Raw genomic sequence first — 25,381 nt, forward strand, 5'->3', positions numbered from 1 at the left:
GAGCGAAGATCTCATGATAAGAAGCTGTCAAGTCACGGAAAGAAATCATGCAGTAGCCTGGTCTACATTTTGAAAATGAATTGTGACCTGGGTGATCCATAAGCAATCATACAGACTACTTTTGCGGTCACTAATAGGAGGTTGTTCAGGCTGGTGTGCCTATTTGTCTTTGATGAAGCAAGAAGCAAAGCCTTATTTTGCTCTGACAATATTGACTCTAATGTCAAGAAAGACAAGATGATACCACGTTGCAGAACATGGTTACTCATTGGCTACACATTATGTGGCCATCCAGATGATTTGAACTTCAACTCCCCTGATCTGTAGCCAGCACAGTCAGCCGTGGAGGATCATGGGGGTTGTAGTCCAAAACACACGCAGGACCACATAACAAGAAACCATGCCACAGAGAGGCATTTCCAGCTAACAAGAGCACGATAATCATAGCATGGACTCTTGATTTTCTACTATTCATGTCAGGTCCCCTCTCAGATCGATCAGTGCTGTTTCTGTTCCCCTTCCTTTGGGAAAGTCCGACTGGCACCATCGCAGTCGCTGGTATGACTCAATATGACAAGATTATACATTTCTTCAAAGGAATGATGTGTTCCTTGTAATCTCTAGTGTTACTATCCCATCTTAAAGGAAAGCAATCGACTGCTAAACCGCCTTGATAGCACACTAATCCACAAAGACCACAGGTATAAACTGATGCGATTAATTATGCTCCACCAATCTTCATCTGTCGACAGATGCCGTGGTAACCAGTTCATTGTAATTCACAGGTTCCTGCTGCACATCCTGCTGGCATCATCTTGCTGGTGAAACGTCAATCAGCCGATAGCTCCACCATTGATAACATGGTGCTAACAACTGTAAAGGCTTATTATTTGATCAATATACAGTCTCAGGCGATTGTTTGCTGACGTTGAATCAAAAGCTCTCCCTCTGCCATCCAATGATTGATGATGTAGATTGATTTGCAATCTGTCACCATGGCAATTGACCTCTACACCTCACATAACCCTCTGTGCATCTTTCACACCCACCCTGATCCTCCGTCCTCTGAATGCACCACCTGCGACGTCACCTATACCACTAATGCTGGCACTCAAAACGTTGAAACCTAGCCTTGTATCTGGGCACACAACTTTCTTATTGTCTTCAAGAACATGCCATTTTCATTGTTGAAGCAAAGTCCAGGTTCTCACCTTTCTACGATAAGAAGATACAGTTCTAACTTATCAAAACAAGGCATCACACAGCCCTGTTCCCATCTCCAGTGGCTGATATGATCTCTTCGCAATGTAGTTCTACTTTTCAAATTTTCACTAACCACATGGAGCAGCTGTTAAGCGAGAAGCTCACTTACAGATAATCTTGAGATCAAAGTCACGCTGTGCCTAGGTTCAATCTGCACCTGAAGCCCCTGAAACAAGCCAACATGCGCATGGAGCCAGAGCGGTGAAAACACCCACCCGGGGAGTGAAATGATGGTATCTGTCAGCTATAAAGAACTTCAAGAAGTAAATATTATTGGCCACAGATGCCTATTGGATAGCCGGACACCTTTGCAAGCACTGAATCCATGTTGTTTCACCTCCAGAAAACAACTCTGTCAGCTAATTCCTTTGCTGACTGGGTGTCAGCCTGAAGTCTGCCACACCAAGAAAAACGACTTGGCCTCCTTATTCCACACATACATAACATCTCCTCCAAGGAAGGATATTTCATTTAAGAACGGAATAGATATGTTTCTTCCAAAAAAGCCCACTGTTCACCCTAACATATTGACTATCCCTAGGCCCATCACTAACTAACCTGAACCAAGCTCATGGAGAACATCTATAATAGATACATGCCCACCACTAACCTACCTGAACTAAGGTCATGGAGAACATCTTGATTACCTATAGGCCCACTGCTAACTTGCCTGAACTAAGCTCATGGAGAACATCTTGACTATCTATAGGCCCACCATAAACTTACCTGAACTAAGCTCATGGAGAACATCTAGAATATCTATCAGCAGATTCCACACTTACGCGAACCATTCGCATGAAGAACATCTAGACTATCTAAAGGCCATTCAAAAACTTGCCTCAACGATGCACATGGAGAACATCTACACGATCTATAGGCACATCAAAAACGTACCTGAACCAAGCATATGAAGAAAATCTTGACTATCTCTAGGGCCATCGCTAACTTACCTGCACCAAGCTCATGGAGACCATATTGACTATCTATAGGCCCACCGCTAACTTACCCAAAGCACGCTCATGGAGAACATCTTGACTATCCATCCTTAATTGACCAGACCCTAGAGCATGGAGAACATCTAGACTATAGATAGGCCTATCACTAACTTACCTACATCAAGTTCATGGACAAGAAAGTGTTGGGCAACACCCAAGTTTTATGGATGCCCATCACTGCCTTTTCCCATACAGTCAGTTGTAGGCCACTCTACAGCACTGAGTCTCCATTTTCTGAGATTCTTGGATGATGCATTGGCCACAGTGGATTAAAGCTGTGAAACTCTACTGGCCATCCTCTCCCTCTCCGGAGCCTTCAACACCATGGACTACCATATTTCGTTAGATAGACAGTAGTGTTCAGGCACTCACCTCTTCTTTTCTGTGATTACTTAGTCCACTCCTTCATCAATGAATCAGGTGTAAGTGTTCAGATGCTGACATGTCTCTTGACTCATGACACAATTGCTTTAATCAAATTAGGACCATTAAACCTATGATCAGAGCCCTGGTAGTAGGCAGAGCCATCAAGTCTGCACACAATGATGCTAACTCTCTCTAGTAAGGGTCCCTCCCTCATAGTAAATCACAGAAAGCCCATACCACTATGGTCAGATAGAACAGTGACAACATCAGAGGAGCCAGATGGCATCCGATTCATATCGGCTTTCACCACACTGATATGCCAACTCGGCATAGCCCCTACTCTGTCTGCAAAAACAACTAGCTACATGCCCCCTATAATCTGAGGAACTGCAGAAATGGCATGCTAGCAATTGTGTTGGTTTTTATAACTTTTAGATTGACAAGTAGTATGGGCAGCGCTCACGTGTGTCAACTAGATTGAAAGTGAACTGTAGGGTCTACTGACACTGGCCGTTAGAATGTGCAGAGCACGTAGCAAGCGTAGAGGTGCATTTTTAGATTTTTGGAGCTTTTTTATTAATAAGGTATTTTAATCACTACTTTGTTATGCAAACTTAATGTTAAGTAGTGACGTCATGAGCCAACCCTGCATGTGGATTTCAGAATCGCTCAACCTACCTTACAGCAGTTCAGCATTTGCTCCACAGTAGACATGCAAGTGTCTATCATGTTCGTCAATCAGGAGCATTTCTTTGCTCCCCTCCACTCAGTAATTACCACCAATTCTAGATTTGTTTTACCTACTTTCAATGTGACACTGGTTGCTATCCCCTTATAGACATCCTATTGGGGGACCAGTGATACCTGTGCCCAGCGATCAAATTCACATTTCTGACATTAACTGGCTCGTGAGACTTCCCGGATTGGATCTATGCAATGGGTGAACAGCCTCTTGGGAAGCAGCAACATTGTGCGTAGATCACGTTATTATCCGCTTTTGACCTTGCTAATTTCTTTTCTTATAAAGTACCGTCCTTACGTCAGGATATCTTCTCATCTCCGTCCTACAACCTTTCTACTTCGTCTTTTCCAACGCCCTCTACTACTGTCTCTAACTTCACCCCTGTATCTGACTCAGACGTGGCAACTATTCTGGCCAAAACTCACCCTACTGCTGCTCCCAACGATCCTCTTCCCTCTATACTCATTCCCAAAGTCTATCTGCTCTTGATACATTTTCTCACTGCTTTTTTCAATACTTGCCTCACTACCTCAACCTTCCATTAGCTTTTAAACACGCAACTATTGTTCCCATTCTTAAAATACCCACAGCTAACCCTCTTCTTGTGTCAAATTTTCATCCTATCACTACCCTACCTATCTAAGCTTCTTGAGCGACTTGTCTACTCACAAATTTCATCTTTTGTATCTGATCTATCCCTTCTTCCTCCCACTCAGTCTGGTTTCCGGCCCGCCACTCTACTGAAACTGCCCTAACCTCTGTACTGAACTCTCTTCTCACCGCTCGCTACTCGAAACAATCATCTGTTCTTATTCTTCTTGATCTTTCTGCTGCTTTCGACACAGTGGATCACTCTTTGCTTCTTTACTCTCTTTCTTCTTTTGGTTTTCACAGCTCTGTCCTATCCTGGTTTTCTTCCTATTTATCTAATCAAACTTTTGCTGTTTCTTGGGGTGTTAACACCTCTCCTTCTCTCACTCTCGATCACAGAGTCCAACAAAGGTCTGTTCTTGGTCCTTTCCTCTTCTCCTGATACACTTCTTTTATTGCTCCTATTATCTCATCTTTCGGAGTATTGCATCACTTGGGTGCTGATGATACTCAGCTCTTTCTTTCCTTTTCTTATTTCTTACCTGGTATTCATCTCACCCTCTCATCTTGTCTCACAGCCATCAAATCATGGATGACTTCTCACTTTCTTTCTCTAAACCCAGGAAAGACTGAAGTCCTTTTCTTTCCTGCAAATACACTCCCATCCCTGTCTCCTCCTCCCTCTATCTCCTTTCTCGCCTCCAATCTCTCTCTCTCTTCCACTGCCCGCAATCTTGGCCTTTATTTTGACTCTCAGCTTTCCTTTGCCCACCATATCCCTCTCACCTCATGTGCCTGTTGATGACATCTTTATAACATTAACATACGTAAGATTCGCCTTTTCTTAACTTTCACGCCACTAAACGTCTGGTTTCCTCCTTTTCTATTGCTCTGTCTTATTCTTTGGTCTGCCCTCCTCACGTCTTGCCCCTCTCAAATCTAGCTATCACTCTTCTATTCGATCTCTTTGTTTGCTCTTCTACCGCGACTCCATTTCTTCTGCCCTTGACTCTCTCGGATGGCTTTCCTTTCACTCTCATCTTAAATTCAACTTCCTTTGCCTAGCTTTTAAATCTCTTCATGGTCTCGCCCCCATCTACCTCACTTCTCTTCTCTCATTCTATTCTCCCTCTTGGCCTCTTCATTCCACTAGTCTTTTTCGACTTAATGTCCCCCAATACCCGTGTGCAATCTCGCTTCCGCTCTTGCCAACTCCTTACCCCCTCCAATGGAAGCTTCTAACTCTATCTCTCCGCTCTATCACCTCCTATTCTCTCTTTCACTCTTCTTTAAAAACTCATTTACGTCAATCGCTTGTTTGATTGTTACAGGCTTAACTTGGAACACCACTTCCTACTGCTTTTTTAATGTACTGCTGATTGTTCTCTGTGAAGCGCTTTGGTAAAAAACGCTATATAAAATATAATAAAATACAAATACAAACACCTCCCACAATGGACGCATCCCGCTGATATTGAGGGGGTCACCACTGTCGTGCATCTGTTCTGATGTATATTCTCCAAATCCTTTGCGAAAGTATGCAATGCATTAATGGGTGTGGAATGCAATACTGAAGCACATGCCCACCAGAGCATCTGAAGAATCTACTGTGGTGTGACCACGTGAGGGACATCACGGCACCAACTTGCAGTTATACCTATCAGAGAAAGTTTGGGGCAAAATTCCTTTTGGATCACGCTCCCAACCATGCACATTTTGGGTCTGTGTTATACATCGTCAACTTGAAGAGCATGTTAATTATGGGGAACCAGAATTCCGACATAGATCGCGTCTATGTTCATATGGATGCTGAAATTGCTCCGGTGAAATGTAAGGGAAGCAACCTGTATGGGGCTCATGAATGAAGTGGTCATATATTTACATATATTTACTTCCACATTACTCACGTAGGTGCATGACATTTCATATCACCATAGGTAAATGTCAACACTTTGGGCCTCATTCCGAGTTTGTCGATCCGGAAATAAGGGTGCCGGTTGCAACCTACCGGCACCCTTTCCGAACCAGCAAACTACAACTCTGCCTGCCAGGGCCTTAGCGCGCGACAATTCTGACCTGGTGGGCACAATGGCCCCAGAAAGCAGTGATGCCACGGAAGCACCGGCACCATTAGGAACGGTGCCTGTGCTTCGGTGAACCCATCCCCATGGAGTCCTATAGGACTACACGGGAATGGGGACTTCCCGGATCTGCTGCCTGATATCCCGGGCCGCCGGGACTTGTAATATCCTGGTGGCACCAGGATATCAGGCGGCGGATTAAAAAGGCAGGTAAGCCTACGGTCGATAAAGCCAAATGAGGTTCCAAGGCCGTGCCATCTAAAGGCCTATGTATGGAAGGCCATGTCCGGAAGGCCGTCTCCCGAATGTAGGTCATTATGGGATGTGGCCTGGAGGAAAGCCGGGAGAGTGTGCCATGGCGTCGAAGGTAAGAGGGGAGCGTGGGGGGATGGTTGGTGTGCTACACAGCAGAAGGGATGTGCCCCCCCTGAAATGGACATGGGTAAAGAGAGGGGGGGGCAAACGACTGACACTGTCTTCCGCAAAGTTGGTCTTCTGTATGTGGGGTTTAGACCCCGAACCTCTAAAGCTTGAAGGTCTGTATAAAGAACATGGATGAAGCCAGGGGTGGCTGGCCATAGAGGCGATAATAGAGGCTGCCAAGACTAAATGCAATATTCAGCTAATTAAACCGTAATGTTTCCTTTTTACAGACACACTTCAGCAAACTAATCCCGTTGCCATCTCTGATTTGCTGCCTCTTTCTAATGGGACACTTCATCCAAATATTTGCAAAGCACCTGAAAGGATATTGTCGCGCCGAATTCATCGATGTAAGTGAATCTTCACGCCTATGCATACACATAACCTTGCAGAGTGTTTGTTTGTCCATAGAGATACATCACTAGACATCTCACACCTACTGTGAAGAATACGACTCTTGGGTTAAAGCTGTCGTTTATGTGTCCTGATGAAAGCCTTATCTGGTCCAATATTCATTCAATGGACAACAGTCATCTTTGAAATTCTGAAGACTGTACTCTCTTAAGGCTGGAAACAGAGCCATCCTGTCGACACGTTCCCCACACGGGTTTATGTTCACACATTGTCCCGACTGGGGTCTTTGCAAAAGTACTACAATAGTATGTCTATGATGTGAAGTCACTTTTTTCACTACTAACATCACCTTAAAAATAGAACAGGTTTGATGTACAATTTGACTCAAGTAAATAGATTCACGTGATCGTTTCACATGAGTTTTTTCCAACAGGACTGTGATTTCTCTCTGTTTTGTCTTGTGCTTTTTTAATAATTGGACCCATTATGTTCCTTTTTTTAATATGTACTAGAAAAATAAAATTGAATATTTCCTTTTGAAATACTAGCCTATGTGCATATCTTGTGATATTTGCTTTGACACAAGACTGTGATTCACGTTTGCCTCATTTCAACCTAAATAACCAGCCCAGAAGTGTGACACAAGTAGGTAGCTTGTTTTGGGAATTCTTCTTCTGTCTATCCGGTATTGACCACATCCCACAAGCCCCTATCAAAAAAGTGGTCTCCTTTAGCTCACAAAGCTATACCCTGCTCTGATAACCAGCCTCACTCTCTTAAAATACATTGGTGCGCATTATCAGTCCCCCTCCATCCCGCTTGTAATTCCAGTGGGAAACCGGGAACTACCATACTGTCTCTGCAGCCCGATATCCTGGTGTTACCAGGATATTACCGAGAAGGAATCCATGGAATGCGGTTGCCAGTGCCGGTGATTCAGGCATTTATCTGCCGGTAGGGGCATGATCTACTGGCCGGTCAGTCCTGTCCGTAACTCAGTCCCCTAGCGACAGACTTGTAGTTTGCCGGTCCGGAAAGTTGCCGGTATACATTATTACCAGCACCTTATTTCCGGACAAGCAAACATGTGATGAGCCCCTTTGCGTCTTAAAATGTGATGTTATTGGTTTCTACCCAAATGGGCATGTCAGTCCAGGATGTGCTATTGAACCAATAGCATCCTTATATAAGACACCACTGCATACCTTCTGCTGTGCATTAGTTACTTAAGATGCCAGAAGTAGCCAGGTCACATAGGTACTTAACATGGAGGTTCACAACACGGTAGAATCATGCACATGAAGGTTTAAAAAAGCCTTTATGTAACTTTCCTGTTAAATGCTTACTGGCTTTAGAATAAGAGAAAAGGATAATGTACAGTTGCCAATTGACACTTTGGATACTGGTAGCACCAAGGCTACTAGGAAGGGTAAGTATTGTCCTTACTTTAAAGGCCTGCTAAGCCCCAAAGTATGTTTCAGCAGCAGAATGCAGTCTACAAAATGGCAGGTGTGTTTCTAACATCGTTGGGATGAATTGTTTTATGGGGCACCCTAGAACAAAGTTATGTTCAAAATTGCACTGGCTTTTTTGGACATGAAGCCGGAAATGGTTTTCATGATAAACATTACATTTAAATGTAAGGCAGCCATCTATGTTATGTTATGGTATGTTATAACAACTTGTAAAGCATGACAATGAGCGGAAGGCTTCTTGGCACTAAGCAGTGGGCCACTGACGAAAAGGAGGGCAGACTGACAACCGGTAACAAAGAAGAGAATGCAAACCACTCAACAAAGCCCCAAAAGTTCCTGATTGAACAAGAAAGTTTTCAAGGCCTTTCAGAAGTGTAGATGGTCCTCAGTCTTCCGAAGAAACAGGGGAAGGGAGTTCCATAGAGCAGGAGCCCCCACAGAAAATGCTCTACCCCCAACTGTTGATTTACGAAAACGCGGAACCTAGAGCAAGAATTGACCAGCGGACTGAAGATTCCGAGACAGTATTGCTTGATTTTCTGGCAAAGAAAATCAGCTCCAAGGTAATGAAGGGTCCGGTGGACCAAAGGATTTTGAATATAAGCCTACCGGCAATCGGAGCCAGTGCAGTTTCTGAAGCGTTGTAGAGGTTCGAGCATATTTGAGCACTCGCATAGCCAAACGAGCGGCTGCATTCTGCAAAACCTGCAAACAACTGAGAAGGGTTTCTGGCTGACCATGATGAAGGTGGAAACCACCAAACCACAGAGTTCAGCAGGCACAACATAACTAACGTTCCTAAGAAGCATACATTTAAAATGGGCAGCACTACATCTCGCCTTAATCTGAGAATCAACAGTCAAGGAGGCAGCAATGGTAATACCGAACCTTTTTACCGTAGCCACAGATGAAGGAAGTGGGCCCATGGCAGAAGGCCAAAGACCAAGAAAACCCCCAAGGGGGTCAGCTCCCAGTACCATCACTTCTGTTTTATCTGTATTGAGCTGGAGCCAATTTCTATGCATCCAGATTCCAATGTCAGACAAGCAGTTTTTCAGACAGGCAGGTGGCGTCATTTGATCCCGATCAACACGCAAAATGATTTGGATGCCATCGGCACGGGCAAAAAAAATGCAGTCATGAGCGTGAATGGGTTCTGCCAAAGGGAGCATATAAGTATTAAAAAAAAAATGCTGAGATGGCTGAGCCCTGATGGATGCCACAGGTAAGAGGAATGGGGACCGAGAAAAAAGGAAGCAACGACAGGGACTGGGTTCTATCAGATAAAGACTGAAAGCATTCGAAGACAGCCACCAATTCCGATCTCCCCGAGGCATTGACACAGAATGGCATGGTTGATAATGTCAAACGCTGCAGAGAGATCAAGTAAGAGAGCAATACCAACACTGTTCTAATCAAGAACAAGAGCGAGATCTTCGATAACAGCCACCAACACAGCCTCAATACCCATAAGAGGGCAAAAGCCTGATTGCAAAGGGTCCAAAATAAGCTGAGACTCAAGATAGTCTCTCAATTGGGACACCACAATAGACCCAAGAACCTTCATCAAAAGCTGCAGCAATGAAATAGGGTGAAAATGTGCGGGGACAACAGTGTCCAAAGAAGGCTTCTTGAGCAGGTGGGTGGACAACGCATGCTTCAGAAACACCATAATGGTGCCAGTCTGTAATGAGTGGTCAACCACGCCGGTGACCAGCACTGCTAGCCCTGGACCAGAAGAGTTCAAAACTCGAAGAAGGACAGGGTCAAGTGGAGAAGTAGATTTGAGTGGACGTATGGCCTGGAGAACTTGTACCTCTGTGGCCATAGGAAAGAAACCAAAGGGAGAATCCATAGAAGAAGAAAGAGGTGGCACCACAAAGAGGGGGAATGTCTGAGCATCATTAGAAGCCGGAATATTCAGTTGAATCTTCACAATCTATTGAACAAAGAAGTCAGAGAGCAGATCACAGAAAGCCTGTAATCCAAACCCTTAGGCGCAATTATGGTGGGCTGAGACAGCTCGCGCACTACAGCGAAAAGTAATTTTGAGTGGTTGCGCTTCCCGAATATTGTTAAAAAAGAAAACTGCTCTAGCTTCCTTAATAGCTTGATGATACACAAGCCGTTGAGCTCTCAGAAGAGATTTGTCAGACTCAGAGTACCCCCAGTGGCACTTGGGCTCGGGGCGTTTGTACAGCAGTTTATGAGAGCGCTGATGCGCTGTAAACACTGGGTTGACACCTTCCCGATGCCTCTTCAGCTCCCTTACTGGGGTGAGGTCATCTGCTGCTGAGGCAAGAGCCGAGTAGAATGCCGATAACTGGTCCACACAAGACTTAATACTAACAGCAGCAAAGTGGGTCCTAATCGAGCTGGCCAGACAGACCAAGTCTACTTGCCTCCAAGATTGAAAACAAGAGCAAACCGGCCTGGCGATCGTTCTGGAGCCAGAGGTCAAAAGAGTAAAAGGGATAACAAAATGGTCTGACCAAACAACCAGGGAAGCTGTGTGGACAACAACGCTATTGGCCTCAGCAAACAATTAATTAAGGGTCTGCCAGTGTTGATGAGTCAGGTCTAAAACCAATTGAGGCAGCTGAAGGTCAGAGAGGAGAGTAAGTAAGTTAGCACCATGGCAATCCAAAGGATCATCCGGCCACGGGTTATAATCCAAGAGAATGGTCAGACAGGGGGATTTCAACTACAGAGCTGCAGCAACATTAGCAAAGTTGTTAGAAAAAGTGGAATCAAAATTTCAGAGGGCGATAAACAATAAGAAAGTAGTGTGTGACTGTAGGAGAAAAAGACAACCATTTTAATCTCATGCTGAAGCGCAACCACAGAGCAATGAAGCTTGTTCTTAAAAATGAGTGCCACCCCACCTCCCAGGTTCTCATAGGCATGGTCAGTATGCAAAATGGTGAACAGATCAGGAAGAGTGTCGTAAAGATCTGGGGCTGAGCCATCTGACAGCCACGTCTCTGTTACACAAAGGAGATGCTGGGAGTGAGTCTCCAAGAGCTCCTTAATATCCAGCTTGTGGCAGACTAGGGAGCAGGCGTTGCAAAGAAGGCCATACAGCGGGTTGCAGTCAGACACCACGACCGGCGTGTTAGGCTCCAAAAGATAGACCCACTTTGCTGGCCAGCAAGTCATCAGTGGTCTCCGACTGCAAAGTGTCTCCAGTGAGTAGCTTTGCACGGCCATGTTAGCCATTAAAGAAGGAGGAGGGGCCCAAAGGCCCGCCGGGGCCCAGACGGGCTTGCTCTAAGCACACCCGTCCGCCCGTCCGCTGTGCTGCCATTTCCCTAAGCGCACATGTACAGTGGGTCATGTGCTGCACGCAGAGAAAAAGAATAGAAATGGAAGAGAAACTCCTGAGAAATGTTAAGCAGAATGTATAAAGGTGCAAAATAAAAAAGAACAGCAATTTAAAAAGGCCCCAAAAACACAGTCCAACAGGAGGATCTCTGCAGATCAACGTAATAACATTAAAAAAACCAGCAGACCCGGTGTTTAAGTGGTGTGCTTCACAACACACAAGCAGCCTTACCTATCCAAGCCTAACTGTCTCTCAATAGCTAGAGCAGCTATTGGGGCCAAACTAAACTATTGCTACACCCTCCTAGCCGGAATTTCTGCAAATAATCTAAACATATTCCAAATCACTCAAAATAACGCTCTAAGAACAGCATTAAGTATTCCTAAAAGGGACCTTATTGCGCACGCCAGGCAGGCAGCACACTGGCTCCCTGTTAAAGAACGCATTACTTTACTTTCAAAATTCTCACCCTCACACACAAATGCCTCACCCTCACAGCCCCTTCATACCTATCAGAGACCATCGCAAAATCCCCATCTACACGACCCACTAGAACCTGCTATTCCAACCAACTGTACACCCCCCACATCAACAGGGCTAAAGCAGGCAGGATCAGCTTCCCCTACATAGCCGCCAAACTCTGGAACTCACTCCCCACAGCCCTCAGAGCAGAGAACTCCCTCCCTGCATTCTGGAAAAAACTGAAAACCTCTCTCTTCAACTAACATTTTGAATGCATTGTATATATTTTTTCTCTGTACAAAAAAATGTAAAATGTATGACTCCTGCAACTAAGATTAGTTATGTAACAAGCGCCACGATGCCTCTGGGCTGTTTCACGCTCTACAAAGGCGAATAAATAAATAAAGGCTTACCAGTAGCCTCTGCAGCGCTGCCGTTTTCCCAAGTACTTTTGTGCAGTAGGTCACGTGTGGCACGTGGAGAAAAATAAGAGAAATGGAAGAGAAACTTCCTAGGAAGTGTTAGGCAGAACAGGAGCAGCATTACCTGCCCAGCGGCAGAGCTGCAGCCTTCTATCAGTGGAAGCTGATTTGAAATAACGATAAAGGAAAGTTCTTGATATCAACACTCTTACCTGGGTTCCAGTTGAAGGATTAACCCCAGCAGGGTAACTGACTTTCCTCCCACACACCACCACCCAAAGGATTATTGGCCCTCTTCACACGGAGTGGACAAATGAGAAGGTGGGACGAATTCCACCAGGCTCTCTCTCTCCCAGGCTGCAACCAAATGCAGGAAAGTGACTACAAAGGGCCACATTTTCAAAAAGCAGCTCCAATGGCAAGAGCGCAGAAATGAATTTGTGCCACTTTCCGAAATGCTCATGTCACCTTGTTCTGAGCATTTCAGGAGGGGCTGGACAGTGGCGTAAAAACTGCACGGTCCAGCCCGCTTGCACATATTAGTGGCGGGAGTGCTTTCCCGGCAGTAATGTATGACAGGCTCCCATCAATCACACATCTGCTCAAACTGCAGTGGCACACCACACTTGCATTTAACAATTGCATGGCGTGTCCGATTAAGGATCAGATACTGCCTTTGTTTCACTGAAGAGCCTGGCCAGTCTGTCACTGCGAAATAGTCACATTCAGAAAAGCTTTTACTTGGCGCACCATTGGTTCACGCTCACTTTGAGAGCGTGCACACGCTCCAAATTGCTGGCAGACCAAGGGGATGCTTCAGGTGTCCTGGAGCATGGCATCCTCCAAATTAGTATCGGTAACATCCAAGATTGAGCATTATAAAGGATTGGTGGTGTTTCAAAGTTCCAAAGCAAACGAAGTTTAATCAATTAAGTGCAGACATCCACAGCCCCCAACTCATTCACATCCACAGGTGTAAACCCTCACAGGAATCCCAATGCCAAGGGAGGACCGAAAGGGCTGCATAGGCTCAGAATCGCAGTCTGGCTGTGTGGATGTTTGGAGTAGCAGCTCCTGCAGAGATTTGAAGCCTATGTGAGAGTGAGGAGTTGGAAGTAAGAGTGGGGAGAGGAGGTTGGAGTCCAGAGGGTGATAAGTCCGGAGGAGGTTGGTTGGAGAGATAGGGGGAGGTTTATTCGAGATATCAGGCGGGCGTTGCTTGGAAACAGCAGGAGGAGGTTGTCTTGAGCGATCAGGAGGAATTTGGAGGTACGTACAGGAGCCTAGTGAAGCCATAGCTGGCAAGATCAGAAAAGTATGAGAGGGTATGCTTGGCCCAAGAAAAGTAGCAAGAGTGAGAGCTTGGTCTGAAGGAATCAAGGCCACAGTGGGTGGGAAGGGCATGGCATTGAGGAAGAGGAGGACCAGAGCATGACTAGAGAAGTGGTGAAGAGGAAAGCCCGGACCCTGTGTTGACTTTGACTCTGGGAAAAAACTATGCGTATTAAAACCATTTTAGCTTCGCAGCTGCGTCAGCCTCTGTGTAGTACTAAATGAAAGGCAGCATTGCAAAGAAAATGGGGGATCAAAATGGCCCTTTGCCCGAGGTGACATTTGTTTGCACTGGTCCATTATAGCCAGGCCAGTTTTTCCCACCCCAACATTGTACGCGAATCAAAGGCAGACGTCTGGGTAAACTCCCATGTCGGGCATAGATCATTCTAAGTGAAGCATATCAGTCTGCCAATGACACCAGTGAGACTCCATTTTGCCCACGGGATGGAAGAAAATTGAGTTTTCAATTAGTCTCTTAAAGTTAACAAGACAGCAAACCTGTTTATTATTCTACTGTTAACATTTTGCCACAAGGAGACAGATAAAGAGCAGTACAACTGACAGGACTTACCTCTGGCTAAGCTCAGGCATTCCTCTAACAGGACTCAGCATTTTTTACTAGAAATCTTATTTTACAGTAGTGGCTGTTGTCAGCATTTTGCTGTGTTTCGAATAACAGATTTTGCAAATACCCTACTCAGTGATATTCACTGTATCAACCTTAGAAAGAGTAAGTTGTTAACCTACTGCGATTTGAACCTCAGCAGTAGGCAGCATTTACCGTAGGTCAATGCAATGCTTGCCCCACTGAGCTATTCCACTGGCTGCGTCTTGGTTCGTGATCAACTATTTTTTCACCCTAGGAGGAAGAACCTTTTCTGCCGCGTCATCAGTACAACTATGTGAAGAATCTACTGAAAGCCAGAACTGATGAGTAAGTATATTATGTATGGACACTGGGACCAGAGTATGTCATGTCATCGTTGCCCCTTGGGAATCTATAAGAGCTACTAAAATGGTGCTAGAGTAAGGCTTCGTCTCCTGTATCTTCCCCTTTTCTGCATAATAAGACAGGCAGCAGCCCACTGAATTGAAAGCTAATTGTTAATTGCTCATAGCATTAAAGTGAATCCCAGGAGCCTGTGTCTGAAAACAGATCAATGTCTTGTCACAGGACAGCAGTCTATGTAGGTTTCTGAATCCATATGCAGACGTTGTCCTTTAGTTGTTTTTCAAGTCAAAACAAGATGTTGTAAACTGAAAGAAATGGAGACCTTGGGCTGGTTAACAATGAAGGTCTATACCAAAGGGCACTACCAATAATTATTAAGCAAGGAGGTGGATACCGCAAGTAGTCACATGATCATCTCATCCTTCACTGAAGGGTTGCAGCTGTCAGCAAAATGTTCAATACTGCCAAACTTGGTCAGCACATCCTCATTCAAACATTGAAGACACAATTAAGAAGCACACTTCCCTGTCTGAAATTGAAGCCCATCTGAAATTGAATGCTGGGACAATTATAGAATCAGCTTTCTTGGGCCTTGGAACAGGGGATTTGGCTAGAGGCTACACAGTGAGCAGAGGCAGGTCATTCTTGGATATACGTTAAAGTAACGAATTCCAAAAAGCTCGAGATTCAAAATTGTGAAGCCGACTTGCTTGCATTTTGAACCTCAAGAAACTTTTCGAATTCTGTTGTGTTGTCCCCCACTTCCTATCTAATGCATGCAGGGGACATCCTCGCAATCCCCTAAACCCATAATGCCAAACTAGGTGAGCGGGGGACACCCTTGCCACCCCCGCTCACCTAGTTCGGTATTTCCATACCCAGCATATGAGGGTTGGCATAAGCACTTCTTCAATAAGAAACATCAACTGCAGCATCCTGTATGGCTTCTCACTATTGCTGCAATTTCTCATGCATATGCAGACAATTGCACAGGATATCACACAACATCATCCGCAGTTCCAAATGTATGAACACAACAAGCAACTCCAACTTTAGCTAGACAGCAATGCAAAAGAACCACAAAACTGTCTTTGACTCATTCATCATTGGACGAAGGTCTGCTATCCGTGCCTAAACAGAACCAAATCCAAGCTCCTGATGGTCCCGGCTCCAACTGAGAATACTCACCCACTGACATATGAATGTAAAGAGCCTTGGGATCTAGCTCGACATGGATGTCTCCTTCATCTTCTAATGAGAACAGAGGTACAGTGGACATCAGCTACTATCACTCACTTTGTTAAAGACACGTGATCAGGCAAACTACACCCTGCAACTCACCAGGGCCTTCGTGGCTTCCCTTCTGGAATATTGAGAAATAATCTATCAGAGAAAGAGATCCAGAAACTCAAGAGAATACAATATCAAGTGGACAGACATTGCTTACACATAAAGAATTAGGATCTCATCACCCCAGCTTAGAAAGAGATCCAATGGCTCACAGTGCACCAAAGAGCCAAACTGATGGTTATATGCATTGTCTTCAAAGCCTTTGGGAGGGGGTGGGCCACATCAAATTAGGAATTAGATCCTCAGTATTACAGCAGTAATCCTAATTGGGGCAACATGAAATTGATCACCCAAATACTGCAAGCTGCACAGGGAAAGAATCCTCAGGGTAATGATATGATATGATAGGCTATTTATAACATGCTTAATACCCAGAGGGTTCTAAGCGCGGAACCGGGGATCGAACCTGTGTTGTTCTGTGTGGTCTTGCTTCCAAGGCGAGCACGTTGCTGCTGAGCTATCCTCCCGATACTATGGGTAAATGGGTAACAACCGTTTAATGCTCTAAACCTGCAGCCTAGGAAGTTACAATGCCTGCCATCTTTCAAGAGAGCCCTTGTGTTTACCCTCTCCAGGACCACCACCCACATAACCCAAAGAACCAGAGTATTAGTAACGTAGGTGGGGGGAAATAACCGATGAACTGGGTAGTGTATACAAAAGAAAATCTTACAGAAAATATTCTACAACTTCCACAGCAGCCCAGGCATCTACAAATGGCTGATCCAATAGCAAAGCCTACCATCATGCAACTTAGACATGCAGTTTTAATGCTGGTAAGGCGTCAAAGCCCTAATCTTGTGGCGACCCGTAGATTGCCTCATAGTGAGACAGTTACTTCTACATTCGGAAATCGGATAAACAAATCTGAAAATATAATAAAGGGGATCCAAGTGAGGAAATCACACATTTTAGGTCAGGGGGTGTGAGATAGATGGGAAATAAACCCCACTCTTGACAAACACCTTTATAACTGTGAAAGAGGAAAGGAAGGTAACGTAGAGGCTATCCAAATTAAGACACACTCAAAAATAAAAAAGGACAAGAAGCATCCAATTTACTGTTAAAGATTTAGGAATTACTTACTGAAGAGGTGAGAAACTCAGGAAAGTAGTTTATGCCAAAGTGATGTGTAGGTGTGATGCACATTATGTCCGTTAGATAAAATGGTGTAGGTGGACATTTTGTCGATGCTTCCCATTGTTTCGGAATCCTCCTTACTGAGATTAGTACCTGTAACATATCATGTGTAGTTTAATGTAATATGACATAGAGTGGTGTTGTATAGTACACATCTGTCATTGTGTTGGCCTCTTGGAGCATGATATAGCCAGATACACATGTTCATACACTTTCTGTATGTTTTAGAGCAACGGTTGCGAAATCATGCTTCGCCAAAAGGATTTACCAATGGGATCCCAACTTCAGGTTTCCACTGCGTATGATTGTGACCAGCCTACTGTGCCTGATCTGCCTGTACAATGTAAGTAAACAACCATGTATCCCCCACTACAGTGTCCTGTGGCCAAAACTGAAAAGCAGGAGAGGCAGTCAATGGAAGGAGAATCCCCCTCCAATAGTCTCAAGGCAATTCTTCATCCTGTTGTCCTGTTCACTGCACAATTCGGTGAGATGAGCATCTATCGATTGCGCTGTACAGATCTGGCTAGAAATGACCGCCATTCCAAAGATGACATCTATACCATGCAGACATGAGGTTTTGAATATCAAGGCCCCTTCATTGGGTAGTGCCAGACAGACAATAGTACAATTATTTGCCAGAGTTAAACATTTCAATCTTTCAAGAACAGTTCTTAAAAACAAAGCAGTTTACTAAAAATCATGTCGTTGATTTGGTACTGAGCTTGGGTGCAAAAGAGTGGAAGGATTGGGACAGTGAGTTTGCACCTGTGCCTTGCGAATGAGCGTATGTGGATCCTTAAATTGCAAGTTGCGCTTCCAAAGGTTTCAGCTTGCGCTTGCAGGCGACATTTGTCAACTTACTGCGGCGTGTCAGAAGAAGAACACAGACTCTGGTTTCCCATCTCACATCAGTATTTTATTGAATGAAAGGTGAACATTCCTAGCTTTCCCTAAACTATGGGGGTTTCCTACCTAACAAAACAAACTAATGTGCTTGCCAGTCATCAGTGAGAGTCCAAACCAAGTTTATTCCACTGTCCAAACTAACCTATTCCGACCCTAAAACTATTATAACAACGAAAGAAAAGGAGAATGCATTCCTTCTCCTGTAAGGCGGTCTTCCACTATGTTCAATTCAATAACATATCCTCAGATAGTTCTTGGCAAATGTTCTTATTAGATCATAAAGTTCAGATACTTGATTCATCAGAATGTAAAAAGTGTCTTATTTGTTTTCTGCTTCTTCCCTTTTTACTCTCTTTTTCTTTCACTTTTTTAGCGTTTACCACTTTTCTTCCACTTCCGGACAAACTGCCATATTCCTCTTAATATTGATTCAAGATTTCTCCTTTCTTTATCCTGGTTGGGATAAGATTGACTGCCCCAATTATCATTGTTACTCTCTTCATATACTTTTGGCTGTTGGATTTGACAACGATGAGTAGAAGCGCTTCACTTATGATTCTTACTCTCCTTACACAATCTTGATATCTGATTCTGACTGTGATGAGCATGAGCGTGCCAGAAATGCTTCTGACTCTCTTCAGATCATCTTAATATTTGACTTTGATAGGGACGAGTATGAGCGTGCCAGTAATGGGTCTTACTGCCTTCAGACAGTCCTAATACTTAACCTTGAATGGGACAAGCATGAGCGTGCCAGTTACTATATCTGGTCCCCTTCCCTGGTCTCCCGCTTTCGCGTTGTCTGAACTCCTTGAGAATACAAGCACCATGGCTTCCAAGTGGTTGGGAGGTCTAGTAGGTTTCTCTCTATCCTGTTCTTCCTTCGATCAGCTCGTTCCGTGATACTTTTCCAAAAGCGATTTTGGTGTTATTCATGGACCTCCAGGCCCGCTGCGACTTGCTTACTGTTACGCCACCAGCCTTCACTTGCTTTGGTTCAGGATGCTCTTGCATCTTCTCCCGTCTCCACCTCTTTACTTCGAAGGCTGTACTTCGGCTCTTTTCCCTGGACGGGGCGCAGTGCAACCAAGTTTCCTTCAGAATTCGACTCCCAGCTGGTTTGAAACTCATGGTCCTTCTACAGGTCTCTGTCTTTATGACACAGCTGTGGGATTTCCCCGGCACAGCATTAAAGTCCTTCTTCTCTGTCTGACGTACATCCTGTATTCCTCTATTAGTTTTCTTCTTCCCAGTACTATATGGATACTTCATGTCTTCTTTCATTAAATGTCACTGGTGGAAGGTTAATAATATATGATTTAAGGAGTTCCTCATAAGAACGGGAGTTATTGTCCCCAGAGGGGGAGTCTCTCCCAGTGAGGTTCTGCTTGCCTCTACTCCTCAGGAGGGTCTTGGGTAGTGGGCTAAACTACCTAGTCTCACTGGGAAAGGCTCCCCCCAAGCGAGAATTGACGGCATCCCATGATTCATCACACTAGAAGAGATGGGCAGGAGGACATGCAGAGAGTCTCCACAGACCTAGAGTATGTGATGGTGCCGGGGCACCATACCACTGCATTCTTTTTGCAGCTTGGCCAAAACGTACACTGCAAACTCATGTCACTGTAAAATTACCCCAACCCAAAAGGTGACCTTAAAGAATCCACAAGAGATGAGTAATAGTAGTACACATTTTTATTGAGCACAGTCATATACCCAGAAAAAAACTGTTACATGCCACCAAACATCAAACAAAATAGTACAGTAATAACCATAGACAAGGTAGAATACAAACCAAAAAACTAACGTGAAAGGGTGGAGGACCAGAACTGTAGCCTTCCATTTTCTACCTTCAGATGTTTAGGAAGACTGCTTCAAATCCACACAGAGGCAGCAATTCAACCAGCAGCAATTTCCCAAACCCTGCGCTACACTCCACGAGGTGGAGCTTCTTATTTGAGATGCTACCTGGCCTTCTAGCTTGGTATTTGTTGAATCTGTGCAGCATCTTCGTGGACCAATCTTGGTGGCTGCTCGGCTCCTACCAAGCATTGTGTACTGCTTCAGCCTTTCAAGTTTTACACAGCTTGACATAGACATTTTAACACTCTGTGAACAATGACCGCTGTAACACCTATAACTGCAGCATTTACAATGAATTCCTATTGGGCTGGAGGCACCCTGGCCCACCTACCAGTGGACCTGATACAGTGAAACTTCAGGGCAACTTTGCAATCATAGACAACCAGCCATGACCTTGCACAAGGTAAGGAATGTGTATTGGGGTTGTCTGCACAAAGAGGCTAATTAACAGTCTCTGGTAGGAGCCACAAAGAGGATGAACATATAATGCCTTATCGTACACCTGCCCGGGAGGGAGACAGCCAGTCAAGCACAAAGACAGGGCTTAAAACAACATGGCCAACCATCTTGGGACCCGTCGTGCACAATATACTGCCATGCAGTAAAAATAAAGAGGAGCACAGTAATGCACCCAAAAAAGGTAATAATAAAGGTGCCAGTGCCACCTTCCTTTCGTGGCTTCACCGAGTACGGGCAAAACACTGATATGTGAGTTTCCCCCAGAAAACACCCAAACAAGATTTCCATCTACTGCTCTCCTATTGGGAGGTAGTAGTGCTAAAAATACTTAAATGGGTAAAAGGGTGCCCCTGCACCAGTACACCTATGGAATACACAGTGTCCCAAATGTGAAATGGGTTAAGCCAGGGAGTGAGGTTGTTCAAGGCTTCACTCCCAAAAACATGTTGGGGTCACCAAATGGTCAGTGGATATAACAGGGATCCCATTCAAATGGATGGGAATGTTGCAGAAAAATGTTTCCCTAGCAGGAATTAATGATGTTAATAAGGGGGCGGATGTAAAAACAGAAGAGGAGGGTGGTCAAGACGGATACTTCTGGAATGCCGCAGGTTGTGCGTAATGGATTCGAGAGGGAGGAGCACAGCATATCCCTTTGGGGTCTGCCTTTCAGAAAAGACGCAAGCCAAAGCCGGACCAAGCTTTGTACATCACTGATGAACTGGTTACAACTTCAGAAGATCTAGTAGTTGAACATGTCAAAAGCCTCTGGAAGATCCTGAAGGATCAAAGCATTGATGATATAGATGTCAGATACTACTCGAAGATCATACAGCAAGGAAACCCTCAGGAGGTGTGGGACTGGATAGACCCTGAGGAGGTGTGGGACTGGATAGACCCTGAGGAGTGTGGGACTGGATAGACCCTGAGGAGTGTGGGACTGGATAGACAGTCTAGGGGACCAACATGGTGAGAGCAACAGGCAGAATGAAGAGGAACACATGCCCAGAAGGAATGATGGCCATAGTCGAAGGCCCAGGGTCTCGAGACAGGAAAGGACTGACAAAGTTCTGGTGCTGACGGAACATTGGCACTACAAGAAGAAGTGGTCGATGGTTCTGGGGCCGGTGTCACCCAAAATACCCATGGCTTGTAGTTGGCAGACTGCTCTGGTGAATCATGAGGGCACAGGCGTGGTGAGGACAGCTTAAAACTGATGTTATGAATGGCACTGCCTACATTGGAAGAGTGATTACATTGTGGGTTCTCTACTGGCACCTACGACTGGCGATCTTTAGGGCTGGCATTGAAAGGGGTGGATTGTTGGGGGTCACCGGACAGGTTGCATAGAATGAGGGGAGTTCTGTTCTGTTTTTTACTACACAGAGATGGTTCTCACAATGAAGAGGTTGCAAAGCCGCTCTCCTTTGGGGTGGGGGGTGTTTTGTGGGATGAAGGGGATTTGTTTCGGATGGGTAGGCGGGTGCTGTTCATTTTCGGGGGGATATTTATTGTGTTACTTAAGGATGACATACCGTTAAAGGGCTGATTCATACGTTTCCAAATCTCATATCCTTTTGGAGGACACATCCTGTATGGTAGTCACCACACGTGTCATAATGGCTGAAGCAAACAACCAGGAAGTAGTGGTGATATCATGGAATGTCAATGGCTTGTGCAACAAAATTAAGAGGGGGCTAGTGTTGCAACTTCTGAACAGACATAAACCCACATTTGCATTTTCACAGAAAACACACCTGTCAGGTACAGAGTGTATGTTCTTCAGGAGATCGAACTACCCGATATGTGTCCATGCAGGGTTCACTAGGGGGCACAAGAGGTGATGGTGTTGGTGCGAAAGGGAGTACATCTCGAGGTCCAGAGTGTGGTTCGTGACACAAGGGGAAGATATGTGCTGGTGACAGGGTCACTCGGCTGAGATTTGTGGGTTGCTAAATTTTTATGCCCCTCCACCCCTACAAAGGGACCTCTTACAGAATATTCAGGCACTGTTTATTCAACATCAAGCTGACAGATGGCTGGTGGGTGGAGATCTCAGTGACATGATGGGCCATAGTAGGAACCGGTTTCCGGGCCCGAAAGGGTAACGTACAAAGCAATAACATTTGAATGAATCTTCACACAGTGGCTGGCGCACAGCTCCTGGCGAGGGCTATCTCTGACCACTCGCCCCTGCTGATCTTGATGGGATCGAACCTTGGAAGGGACTGTTCCTCCTGGCACCTAAATGCATACCAACTGGGGTCTCCAGAAATAGTTGATAAACTCTGGGATAAAACTGTGGAATACTTTGAAATTAATAACTTGTCTGTAGAAAGCCTTGGAACACTCTGGGAGGAATACAAGACAATTATATGGGGGGAAGAAATATCGGTTTTGGCAGCTATGGAGAAGGAGAGGCGTGTGAGAGTGATTGACACCGAATTGTTGGTTTTGCACCTGGAAGACAAGTTCTGGGAGGACCGCTCAAGGGAAATGCAGCACCTGTTGCTACAGGCAAGGGTTTTTACTATGCTATTGCAACTGACAAGGCAAAACAGGCTTATTTGGCTTCTCGAGCTATGGTGTATGAAGTGGGGGACAAGGTGAGGAAGCTAGTGGCATGCCTTGAGCGGCAAGACAAATGCTCCAGGAGCGTACAAGGAGTCATTGATGAATCGGGTGAAAGGGTTGGGGAAAACGGCCAGTATTCTGTGGTTTTCATGCAATACTATAGCAGTTCCATTGGCCCGAGGCTTGCTTTCATACTCAGACCTCTTGGAAAAGATCCCAATCCCACAATTCAACAGCCATAGTTATTCCCAAAAGGATAAGCCGCTGGAGCACTGTGCCTCTTACGCCCATATCGCTCCTCAACATGGAATCTAAAATATTTGCGAAAATCCTGACGACTAAGTTGCTGGCAGTGTTGCCAGCATTGGTTCACCCAGACCAAAACGTTTTCTGCCTAATAGGGCAATGCACATGAACATTATCAATGCTTCTTTTGAATCTAGTACGGTACCAACCAACTTAAAAGATGCATGAGTACTCCCATTGCTAAGAAAACCATCACTAGACCCGAACAACCCATCTAATTACAGACCAATCATAACAGTCCATTTCTTGCTAAAAATACTAAACTGTGCAGCCTACCTGCAAATATAGCGATACCTTAAAGCCAATAATTTGCTAGGACTGAGGCATTCCGGTTTCCCCGCCAGACATGGGACAGAAACAGCACTCATCGATTTAAAGACTCAAAATCAGACGCTGAAAGAGAAGGGCAAAATAGCTTTGCTTCTCCTACTTGATCTATTAGCGGCATTTGACCTAGTGGACCATAACATATTATGCAAACACCTCTCAACTGCTGCACATTTTTCAGACCAAGCAAACGCCTGTATTAAGTCCTTCCTCAACAATAGATCCATGAGGGTCTTTGCACCCACAGCATCCGCATGTGGGGCTCCTCAGGGATCATGCGTATCCCCTACTCTCTACAATGTGTTCACCAAGCCCCTTTTTGATAAACTTGTGTTACGCTAACCTGGTATCCACGGGGGCATCACACGATACTGGATGGAGGTCTAAGCGCTATCCCAGACCCCTCTCTGCTTGGTTATGTGCCAGACGTTGGGTAGCGCCTATAACAGGAGAATGGAGGGTTAAGATACTGGTTCTGTGATGGGTGGACTCCACCTCCCTCTGGTCCAAATCCCCTCCCTTGGGGTTATTGCTCACCTTAGGTTTTTGTGCGTTGAACTCTCCGTGCTGCGTCTTTGTGCAGGGGCGCATGGTTGGTGCGGGCGTTCCATGGACCTAGTTTCTTCACTGGTCTGTGTGCCCTAATGTCGGTTCCAGACCGGCTGTGACCCTGACTCTGCTTGCTGTCTTCCAGGTGAGTTATAATGTCTTTTCCGCCTTTATTCTGTCTCTTTCTTTCCCTCCGTTTTATCTGTCTTCTCTGCATCTTGCTCCCCTATGCTGTTCCCTAACAATGTCTCTTTTGTTTTCACAGGGATGGTTGTGATCTCGGAATTGCCGCGCCGATGGCGAAGACCACGGTGAGTTATTGATGCGCGGAGCGCTGCGCTGTTCATTGGTGTTAATTGCTAACCTGTGTTCTCTTCTCTTCTTTGTACAGGGTGCGGTGATGTTCCGGAGTGATGAGCGATCAAATCGCTGCTTGCCCAGTTAAGTGCTTTGTTAATGCTGACCTTGTTCCTTCTCCCTTGCAGGTTATGGTGAAACCCGGAGATGGGCGAGGTAAGAGAAGCGCAGGGTGCTGCAAGGACTTGCTGCTTGCCTAGGTAAGAATTGTTATTAATGCTGTCCTTGTTTCTTTACCTTTTGCAGGTTGCAGTGAAGTCCGGAGATGTGCGAGGTAAGCGAAGCGCAGGATGGATTCAAGGCCAGTTACTTCACAAGTCTTGTTCTTCCAGGTTATTAATGGAATCCGGATCTAGGGCTTCAGGACCGGGCCGCTGGAGAAGCAGATGAGCTGGAGCTGGACACAGTGAGCATTACGCTGCAGGAGTGCAGAATAACGCGAAGTGTGTTCTGCTGTTTTGGTGTGGTTTAAATAGCCCAGGTAAAGTAGTTCCAGGCCAAGTAGTTCCAGGCCCAGCCACACCGAAAACACTAGACCGCATGGCTTGGTTCTAAAGAACTGAGCTGTGCAATAGGCCTCCATGTTGGATTAAGGTCCAAAACTGGTATTACTTTATTCCTGATAATGAGCCTAGTGCCAAAGGCACAAAGGAGCCAGGACTGACTCCATGTATGTTTCTGATGTAGTTTAAGGCCCTTGGGGCCAGTGTGAAGGGCCTTAGCCCCACTGCTGCCAGGGGGCTGTTATACCTGAGGGGGTC

At 45.3% G+C, this 25,381-nt stretch overlaps 1 protein-coding gene across 8 annotated transcripts in view; it reads left to right on the forward strand.

Annotated features, from left to right (window-relative positions):
- The window catches only part of LOC138504316 (stimulated by retinoic acid gene 6 protein-like), a 432,147-nt gene that overhangs the window by 324,629 nt on the left and 82,137 nt on the right, over positions 1 to 25,381 (forward strand). For all 8 annotated transcript variants that reach the window (XM_069624734.1, XM_069624732.1, XM_069624731.1 and 5 more), the window contains 3 exons: positions 6,692 to 6,811; positions 14,698 to 14,768; positions 17,505 to 17,619. In XM_069624734.1, coding sequence (XP_069480835.1) covers positions 6,692 to 6,811; positions 14,698 to 14,768; positions 17,505 to 17,619 — 306 coding nt within the window. The remainder of the gene's footprint in view (positions 1 to 6,691; positions 6,812 to 14,697; positions 14,769 to 17,504; positions 17,620 to 25,381) is intronic.

This window comes from Ambystoma mexicanum, chromosome 11 (genome assembly GCF_040938575.1).
Source record: "Ambystoma mexicanum isolate Mex_15411 chromosome 11, UKY_AmexF1_1, whole genome shotgun sequence".
Classification (NCBI taxonomy): Eukaryota; Metazoa; Chordata; class Amphibia; order Caudata; family Ambystomatidae; genus Ambystoma; species Ambystoma mexicanum.